At 44.7% G+C, this 10432-nt stretch overlaps 1 protein-coding gene across 1 annotated transcript in view; it reads left to right on the top strand.

Annotated features, from left to right (window-relative positions):
• The first annotated feature begins 205 nt into the window (after positions 1 to 205).
• The window catches only part of MYO1H (myosin IH), a 90335-nt gene continuing 80108 nt past the window's right edge, over positions 206 to 10432 (top strand). The window contains exons 1-2 of the mRNA XM_045534717.1: positions 206 to 357; positions 636 to 1077. Of these exons, the coding sequence (XP_045390673.1) occupies positions 206 to 357; positions 636 to 1077 (594 nt within the window). The remainder of the gene's footprint in view (positions 358 to 635; positions 1078 to 10432) is intronic.

Genomic DNA, 10432 nt, shown 5'->3' with positions numbered 1-10432 from the left:
GAGAGCGGAGCCGAGAGCGGAGCCGACCCTGCGCGGCGGTACCTGGAGCCGATCCTAGAGGGGCCGCCGCTGCCGGCGCTCCTGGGGCGGGCGGGGGTTCCGGAGGGGGCTCCCTCGCGCTCGCCCCTCGCCTTCAGCAATTTGGCCGCCGTCGCAGCTCGAATCGTTTTTAAATTTCCCTCTCTGGAGCTGTCCAGCTCAGAGCATGCGCAGTAGCCGTGCGGGGGGCTTTTTCCCCAAGGGTCAGTTACAGGGCAGGGTCAAGGGGATTGCGGCGGGCGTATCCCAGCAGCAGCGAGCCTTGCACGCCCGGGGGTTCCGGGGCCGTGTTGTGGGGGAGGTGCGGGGGGCACAGGGGTAGGGACACCCCTCTTCCAACTTTGCCAACAGTGGCAGCGACTGCATGCCCGCGAGCATGCGTTGAGGAGCAGCGGGAGGACGATTTAGGCCAAAAGAATTAAGTTGCAAGAGGACGCTGGGTGCATTAAAACCTGCAGTCCGTCACTGGCCCGGGGCTTGGGTGGGCAGGCGGAGAGATCTGTCGCAACCTCCGCTCTTCCCCAAAGTGGGGACGGGCCAGGAGGTAGAGACCGGGCCCCAGGTGGACGCGGATCGGGGCCACCTGTCCCTTTAAGAAAGTTGCGCCCGCGCGGGCTGGCGCGCGGCGCGCGGCGGGAGGGGACTGCGGAGCCCGGAGCGCTGTCGCCGGGCGCCTCCACCTGCCCGGGCCGCGAAGGGGGGGCCGGGCCGAACGCTGCCGCGAGGCTCGGGGCCGCCCCGGGTCTGCGCGCCGCGCCCCCCTGCCCCGCGCGGAGGGTGAGCCCGCCCGGAGCGAGCGCGGCGGGGCCACCGGAGCCGCGGCGGCGACCGCGACGACGACAGCGGCGGGGCAGGCTGCGGCGCTCGGGGTCCGGCACCGCGAGCCGAGCCGTTGGGGACCGCGGCCCGCCGGTGCGCCCGCGCTCCCGCCCGTCCCCGCCGCCGGCCCGCGCCGCCCGCCGCCCCGCCCCGCCCGGAGCCCGCCGCGGGAACGGTGGCGCGGACCGCGGGCGGCGGGCGGGCCCAGCGCGGACAAAGGTCTCCCCGGCCCCCTTACGGGGCTTGAGTTAGTTTGGCGACCTGAGAAAGTCTGCATTTCCGGCGCCCCAACTCTTGCGCCTCGGTTGGAGTAATTTGTCGTGGTAGCCACAATCGTTGGCACGGCCACCCCCACCTTCTATTTACTTAATTATTGACGCCTCCTTCTCGTCTCTGCTTCACACCAGCCTCTTAGGAGCTACGGTGGCCCCCCTTTTTGCATCTGGGGAACCCGACGTTCTAGGCGGTCGTGAGTGGGCCAAGGGCGCACGGCCCCTAAGTGGCTCCAGCGCAGCCCGTGCGCCTGCAGGTGGACAGGCCACTCACGTCTGCGCCTGGCCCGCTGGGGTCTTTGGGGGCTGTCCTCGCGTTATCTGTCCGGCTGCAGGCAGGGGAACCGTGTCCCCGCACCTGTCACTGGGAAGCCTTCCCCACCCCACCCCCCGCTGCTTAAGTTCAGGAAGCACCCGGGGCTCCCTGGGCTGGGTGTGCCTGGATTTCAGTTTCCATTCAGGTGGGCTGCGACCTTGGCGTTGGTCCATGTCCTCCTGAATGGTTTTCTTGTGGCACCTGGACGCCCTTCCTCCTTTCTTCGCTGCCAGGAGCAAATAGATCAGCTTGCATTCTCTAGGGAGGGGACAAAAACATGTAGTTTACAGATGCTGGTGAAGGTAATGGTCGTGAAACTTTCTCAGTTTTCGTCTCCCTCCGACCTGCATATATTTACAAGTTGTTATTTGACCGGTTGTAAAAGTGGTTTACATAGTTCATGTTGCTTTGAATGTCCCTGAATGACGTCTAATTAATTCACCAGTGAGGTTGTCAGCTTTCAAAGCATTGGAGTTTATTTCTGTTAATCCTCACTGGAGTTGTAAATAAACGTGAGTGACCCGATCACTTCCTTTTGAGGAAACAGTCCTTTTCGTTAAGATATAATTTTATATCTTTAGAGTGGTTCAGAAAGAAGTTCTGTCTTCTGGAAGCTGACGGATTCAGTAAAGCTTTGGAAATAAAGGGCATCCAGTCTGTGGGTTCTGAGGACAACTGCACTTTGGGAAAGAAAAGTAAGAATCCTTCATTAAAAGACAAAAGCAGAGGAGGGAGAGATATGTTCTAGGAGATGATTTTAGTAAAGAATTGAGATTTTGCGTTCACTGCTTCAGGATTGGTGGGTGTAAATATTGCCACTCAAATACCTGCTAGAGTTATTCACAAAATCCGGGGAACTTAAACCCTTTTATTAGATTAATATATATTTCCATTTTATAAATATATCATATTTGTCAATCGAAGGACACCTGGGGTGACAGAACCATAAAATGGAGGAGTTTAGGAATCCTTATTTTTTAACAAGTGCCATAGGTGATTCTATGATCAAGCTAGTTGAGGCACCTGAACTAGGTGATACCTTGACTGAGCTAAAGGTGGCCAATGCTTTTTTTTCTTTTTTTAAATGAAAGGATGTGAAATGTGCCTGTTTCCATAGCTTTGTTACACTTTATCATTTGCTTTGATGTAGGGAAAGGAGTTCTTTTTTTTGAGATAGGGTCTTGCTGTGTCGCCTGGGCTGGAGTGCAGTGATGTCATTACAGCTCACTGCAACCTCCAACACCTGGGCTCAAGGGACCCTCCTGCCTCAGCCTCCCAGGTAGCTGGGATTACAGGTGCACACCACCATGCCTGGCAACTTTTGTTTTTTTTTTTTTTTTTTTTTTTTTAATAGAGACAGAGTCTTGCATTTGCTCAGGCTGGTCTCGAACTCCTGGCCTGAAGCAATCCTCCCACCTTGAGCTCCCAGGTGCTAGGATAATAGGCGTGAGTCACTGCGCGCAGCCTGCTTTGCTTATTGTTATGATTTTCCCAACGGTGTGGAGGAAAGAGGAGCAAAGTCAGGAACAGATGATTTCTAGCAATAAACAATCAGTTCTCTTTCTTCCACCCTGATCAGTGGCTTGATCTAGTGAACTTCAGGGCATGAAGCAGAAATACTAAGGTCTTTTTTCATGAACTATTAAACTAGAACAACTCCCAGGGCCACAACACGTAGTAAGTACTCCAGAGTTTTTTAGGCATTTTCCCTCCCTTGTTTTGACAGTAGCTAAAAACTAGGTGGTTTTTTCTTATAAGAAAGTTCTTAATGGAAAGTTATCCAGTATCCCTGCTCCAAGGTTCATGCCACTAATTTCTGATTCTGATTTCACAAGATGTACAGTTCCGTAACACCGTGAAGCCACCATTTAACGTCTCAAAACAGCTTTTACAGGCAGGAGTACAGAATTTTTATTTTCCTGTGGGAGACCATGAAAGTTACACCGGTTGGTGATCTCTTTTGCTCCTGTTAGCATGACTGATGTGTGTATTATCGTTCTCTTTGGGAACGCGATTGTCGAGGAACTGCCGTTTATAATTGTTGTCATACATCTTATTTAATAAAAGGATGCTAAACCCTTGGATGTTTCCAGGAAAGGAATGATATGTCTTTGTGCTTTTCGGAGAACCTACTGTCTCTGTCCAGATCCAGTTTAGTCACTGTTCTGCTCGACTTCTCAGAAAGGTGGACGGTAGCTAATAAAATTAAGCCGGTTAAAGAATGTGACCCACAAATGTGCACCGGGCAAGTCTTGTTTTGTTTTGTTTTTTAATTTTCCCTCTCCTTCCCTTTAATTTGTCCCTCATTTAATTTTGTTGTTGTTGTCAATATATCCAGGCATTCCTTATGAAAATTTCTTTCATTTGTTTTTATTCTTTTGAGAATTTCTTTTGAGAATCAAAAGAATAAAAACCAGAGGTCTTTTTCTCTGCAACCCTGCAAAAGGAGTGAAGATCACCAGGTTGTAGGTTCCAGGGTTTATTTTAATCAGTATAAGGAAAAACTTTCTAGCAATGAGAGCATTCCTGGGTCAGCATGTCTACTCTGATAGTAGAAAGTACCTTCAACTGAGCTGTTGAAGCAAAGGTAAAGAGAATTCACAAACCAGAAACAGGGCATTAGATCTCTAAGGCCCAACTAATGCCAAAATTCTATAGTATTCTACATCTCATCCTTGAAGTTCAATGCCAAGTCCATGTACATAAATAGCAAATTTTCTGACGAATACAGACAGTCAAGTGTCTGTTGCTTTCACAAATATTTATACACAGAAGAGTGCAAAAAAATGCTTTGGGAAAAACTTAAAATAATGCTATGTCAATTTCAGTGAATGTATTCTTGGGAATGACAACACTGAAACTGTTGGGCAGTTATTCTATTTGGCTTTAGTTTAAAAGCACAAAACAATCTAGAGATTAAATTGGGCTCCTCTACTAAAAAAAAAAAAAGAAAGTAACATCTGGGCCATCTCTTGGCTGGAATTACTGACTATCTACAGCATTACACTGCTAATTAATATTCTCTAGGCTCTGAAAAAATCCTGAGACACCTTCTGAATCATCAGACATAGCAAATTATTTGGCATAATCCTAACCGTAAGCATATTTTATTTTTGGAAAGTAAATCATCCATGTGATTTTAAAATAGCCAATCCATATGAATTAGAATATTTGTTTAGAATCCCTTGTTCCCAGCGACTAGCAGACTCTTTCAATGTAGGGACAGACCTCTAGGAAAAGGGCTTTATGTTGGCCTGGTTGTGAGGCTGACCCGGGGCTCAAGTCTCAACACTGACCCTCCCTGGCTGAGTGGCTTTGGGCAATTTGTCCCCTGCCCTTTGATCTCCCCATCTCTAAAAAAGGAATAACTTATCATTCAGAGCTCTTTGAGGCTTAAAGATAGCGCCTGATACAAGTTAAGTGCTCAACAAACAAGGGCTGTGTTTCCAGGTGATTTTTGTATGTCTGAAGGCTCTCCTTCTTCTGTAGCTAAGATGCACCTGGAAAAGGTAAGAAACCAATCAAGTTACTTTGGGACGCTAGCTCAACTTTTTAAACCAATGTGGGTTTATGAAATAGTTCTAGTAATCTGAAAGATTAGACACAGCCTTTTCTCGGCACCCCAGGAGAATTTAGCTCGTGTGCCTCAAGACAATGTTGATTAGTGTATTTAAAAAAAAACAAAAAAACAAAACAAAAAAAAAACAATTTAGGATTTTGGTCTTCTGTCCTGAATCCATCATCGTACCCAATCTGAGCCCTTGCCTTCATTTGCCATCAGGAAATCCCACTCAGCAATCACAGTTGGAGAAGAGCCGTCTTGCCCCTGAATTCTAGAATCGATTTAATTGAAACACTTTGTGTATCTCTTACAAGGTAATTTTCTCATCTTGTATAGGACTTACTGCCCTAGTCCCTAAGACCTATGTTATGGGTGTATTTATGTATAATTCTGCTTCTAATCTGAGCCTACGTCTGATCTGTGACTATTACTCTATTTATTTTATATTCCATTTTCTATGGGTTTTTAGCAGAGATCCTGGAGCAGAGTTCTGCAGGCCATATTTAGCCAGAAACGGGATATTTTTTGTGGCTCACAAGTTTTCTTTTTTAAAAATATTGAATTAGATGCCAGCATTTTAAAATCCTTCAGGTTGGGACTTCCATCTTTTCTTGACAGATCTGAAAAGTTGGCCACACTAGGCCCACGATCCCTCTGGGTAGCCATCAGCTGGGAACTAAGTGCACCCCCTCTAGTAGTGGGGTGGTCACATGATCTCCAGTAAACCACAAGCCCCACCAGCCCTTATTGCCCAGCTGCAAGGCCCAGGTCTTTGCCATTTGTCTTTGAACATGGTTTTCACTGGTCCTGGTTTTTCTTACAATAGAGTGAAGACAAAAGTAAAATGTTTTTTTTGTGTGTGTATGCCCGTGTTGCTAGCAAAACCTCAGAAAGATTGTCAGTAGCTAATAAAAATAATAGGCTATCCTTTTTAAACAACTTATTCTGCCCAACGATGTGCTAAGTACTCTGTACCTCTTGCTCAGTCCCCCTGACAGTGCTGTGAGGTGGGTGTTACTGCAATCACGTGACAAATAAGGAAATGCCTCAGATTTGCTCACCCATCTGTTCTACGTGATGATGTCAGGGAATGGGGAAGAGGTGAGATGTAGGACCCTTCGCTCTTTTCTGCACCAAGTGGTTTCTGATGGGCAGGACATTTTAGGTATCTTCTCTTCCGGTATATGACTTCAAGCAAGGCAGGTCCCACTAGTGAGGATGAAGCTACATGCCAGGGAATGCCTGCTCCCCCATCATGGCTCTATAGAGGTCCACATTTAGTTTTGGGGGGCAGATGATAATTTTAAAAAATGGAATTGAGCAAACTAAACATGCAGACTACTTTCTAACTCTGCGAAGTAACTGGATCTGAGAACTCAACCATGCGTTCCATAAAAAGGATCATCTGAATGCACCGTTGAAAGTTCAGGTAAAGAAAAGTGCTATATTCATTTCAATCTAAGGGAAAGGCTTCATTCTTAATAAAGCAGATGAAAATGTCTCAGTGTTTGATATTCTTGCTTTGGTTAGATTTGAGTTTAAAATAAGTGTATGTACTCTTTTGGATAATGTATTTTTTATTTTCCTTATTTTTATTTCAGTATATTATGGAGGTACAAATGTTCAGGTTACATATATTGCCTTTGCCCAATCTGAGTCAGAGCTTCAAGCGTGTCCATCCCCCAGACAGTGCACACCACACTCATGAGGTGTGAATATATCCATCCCCTCCTCCCCGCTCCCACCTGCCTGACACCCAATGAATGTTACTACCATATGTGCACATAAGTGTTGATCAATTAATACCAATTCGATGGTGCATACATGTGGTGCTCATTTTTCCATTCTTGTGACACTTCACTTAGTAGAATGGGTTCCAGCTCTGTCCAGGATAATACAAGAGGTGCTAGATCACCATTGTTTTTTGTGGCTGAGTAGTACTCCATGGTATACATATACCACATTTTATTAATCCACTCATGTACTGATGGGCACTTGGGTTATTTCCACATTTTTGCAGTTGTGAATTGTGCTGCTGTAAACATTCTAGTGCAGATGTCCTCTTTATAGAATGTCTTTTGTTCTTTTGGGTAGACGCCCAGTAATGGGATTGCTGGATCAAATGGCAATTCTACCTGTAGCTCTTTGAGGTATCTCCACAGTACTTTCCACAGAGGTTGTACTAGTTTGCAGTCCCACCAGCAGTGTATGAGTGTTCCTATCTCTCCGCATCCATGCCAACATTTATTGTTTTGGGACTTTTTGATAAAGGCCATTCTCACTGGAGGTAAGTAATATCTCATTGTGGTTTTGATTTGCATTTCCCTGATGATTACAGATGTTGAGTGTTTTCTCATATGTTTGTTGGCCACTAGTCTATCTTCTTTTGAAAAGTTTCTGTTCGTGTCCTTTGCCCACTTTTTGATAGGGTTGTTTGATTTTTTTCTTGCTGATTTTCCTGAGTTCTATATAGATTCTAGTTATCAGCCCTTTATTGGATGTGTAGCAGGTGAATATTTTCTCCCATTCTGTAGGTTGTCTGTGTGCTCTTGTGCTAGTTTCCTTGGCTGTGCAGAAGCTTTTTAATTTGGTCAGATCCCATTTATTTATTTATGTTGTTGCTATGATTGCCTTTGGGGTCTTCTTCATAAATTCTTTGCCTAGGCCAAGGTCTATAAGAGTTTTTACAACATTTTCTTCTAGAATTCTTAGTTTCATGCCTTAGGTTTAAGTCTGTTATCCACTGAGTTGATTTTTTTGAGAGGTGAGAGGTGCAAATCCTGTTTCAGTCTTCTACATGTGGCTATCCAGTTTTCCCAGCACCATTTATTGAATAAGGATTCTTTTCCCCAGTGTATGTTTTTGTCTGCTTTGTCAAAGATTAGATGGCTCTATGAAGGATGGTTTTATGTCTGGATAAAGTATTTTGAAATTCATATAGATAACTTTTGATTGGAATAATACCTTTTGCGTAGCAAACTAAGACATGGGAAGGCATCGTTTCTCTGCATGCTTCAAGCCAGCTCTTTTTAATATCACAGACTGATTTGGGGGTTGGAGGGGCAGTCCTCCTTTGTCCACAAAGGGACCTGTGATAGAGTAGTTTGTTGCTCAGCGCAGAATCCAAACTCATACTTTTCATCGCAAGCAGCTTTAGCCTGCAAACACTGAACAACCCTGAATGGTTTTAAAGAACTACTCAGAGAACTTTCTTTCAGTCTTATCACTATTGTGTGTCCAGATCATGTTACTCAGTAACAAAAAGCAGTGTGTTCACTTACTAACAGCCCATTCCCAAGGTTCTAGACTGGGGTTTTTCATCTCTTCCCATTTGTGTCTAAACTGCAGTGAACATAAAACATAGTTGCATATAAACGCCTGGACACTTTATCCTTTTATTGCAATGTAACAATCCCAGCTGTTTGTTTTAGAAATGGTAATGTTGTATCATTGTAACAAATTATACTTAAAAATCATTTAGTGTGAAATTGCAGATTAATCCCATAGGGACTGGGTATTAACAATCCACTAGTCTTTTGGAGCACACAGATGGTGAATCTGGGATTTACAATGGGAACAATCGCTGATTACATGCATGGGTGTAACGGACAAAAAGACCTCCACAACTTAGGCCCAGGGAATACAGTGGAGGTCCTAGCGCCTGACTTGTTTGGGACGCTCGAGTCCCTAAGAATGTCTGTTTCATCACCTTGTATATGTAAAATTCTGCAGTCCGTGGTGTGTGCTTTGAAACCTACCAAGCGTTACACAGAAGTTCTCTTTCAGTGTGCTTAGCTTTAATTCTTTTGAATTGCGTTAGAATTTGTTTAGAGAGCAACTTCACAGTGGAGCAGGCGGTCAGAATTTGGTAGATGTGCCCGGCCGAGAGCTCATTATCAAAACCAATACCTGCTGTTCACTAATCAGGAAGAAAGTCGTCATGCATTGCATGAGCTGGGGTGGGTTGATTGCCTCAAAAATTAATCTGCCCTTGAAATGAAAAGGACTCCTAAGTACAATGGCCCTGATTTTGAAACTGTCATTGGGCTGAGCCACTGACTGAAAACTGTGACATGCTTGACGTTGAGAATGAAAATGGCACACTTGTACACACCATCTTGAATACAGATCATTTTACAGTAGTGACCGGCCAGCATGTGCTGGGGACCTCCAAATAGCCAAGGGAGGCTGTTGCCTTTTAAACAATTTATAATATGTTTAATTTTAAATAATTGTTCGCTACATTTTAAAGTAACAATAGCCATTTCGATGGTGATTTAGATTCACGTACAACTTCTATATACACCAAAGTAAGTTCTCCTTCCTAATCTCTGGTTTGACTTCAGATGCAAAAGTTAAAAATAACTTTGCATTTAAGAGAATATGTTGTCTCAGAGGAAAATGAAAAAGGTGGAATGCTAAAAAGAATGTAACATACTTCCCATAGCTTTTCAGGGCTTGTTTTTCGAGAAACAAACAAACAAAAACCCCTTTATCCAAATGAACTGTTGTTTTTTGCAAATATCGTTTTTCCACACACCTTTTTGATATAGATCTCAGGGCAAAATGAAAGGACAAGTGAATTTGTGCCTGAATGTCTATGTCTGGCTAAAGAAACGGCTTTGTTGTCTTTTAGACACACACCCTGCACACTGGTGTCATTGCTGACCCCTGAGCTCAGAGATTTGGGGCAACATCGGACCAGCTGAGTATTAATGACAATGTCCTCTCTAATGGACCAGTTGATGACCCTCTCAGAAGGGTTGTACAGCCCTGTCTTGACGGGAAGCTTATAAGCCTCTCAGGATAATTCTAGAGGTGCTTTGCAACTGGTCCTTATTTCAGCTGGGTCTCTGGGATAACTGGGTTGGATAACTGGGTGCTGGGTTGGATCATCTTGTCCAGAATGATCAGTTGTAGCATTTATTGCCACGATTATCAATGCCATTAGTAACATTGCCTGTGTGGCAAGACTCATTCCTTGGGAAAAGTCTGTTTCCATCGGGTTGGGAACATACATTAAAGTATCAAATGCAAAATATATAGTTATTGGTACACTGTTTAAAAAAGCAAGGAATGGCCAAAGCTGAACAAATTTGGGTCATAACTCAAAGTATAAAGTATCTGTGAGTATATACCAACAAAGGATTGAAGAAATAGTTACGTTTAGGAGAAGAGACATATTCCTTACAGAACAATCCCAAATAATATATGTAGATACTCTGTCTTCCAGGTGATGGAGGTTAATTCTTCCCTAACCATAGCCCTTCGCTGCTGGGCTGGTCTTAGTGACTCAACTCCAATGAGGACAGTATGTTGATGGATAGAGTAACTTCATAATGGAGCAGCCTGGCACACGTGACCTTAACCAAATGATGAAGGTTAATGTCACCAGTGATGTCATGTGGATCTCAGGCACCCCCG

The sequence above is a fragment of the Lemur catta genome, chromosome 21, assembly GCF_020740605.2.
Source record: "Lemur catta isolate mLemCat1 chromosome 21, mLemCat1.pri, whole genome shotgun sequence".
NCBI lineage: Eukaryota > Metazoa > Chordata > Mammalia > Primates > Lemuridae > Lemur > Lemur catta.
This window is presented reverse-complemented; position numbering and strand designations above follow the sequence as displayed.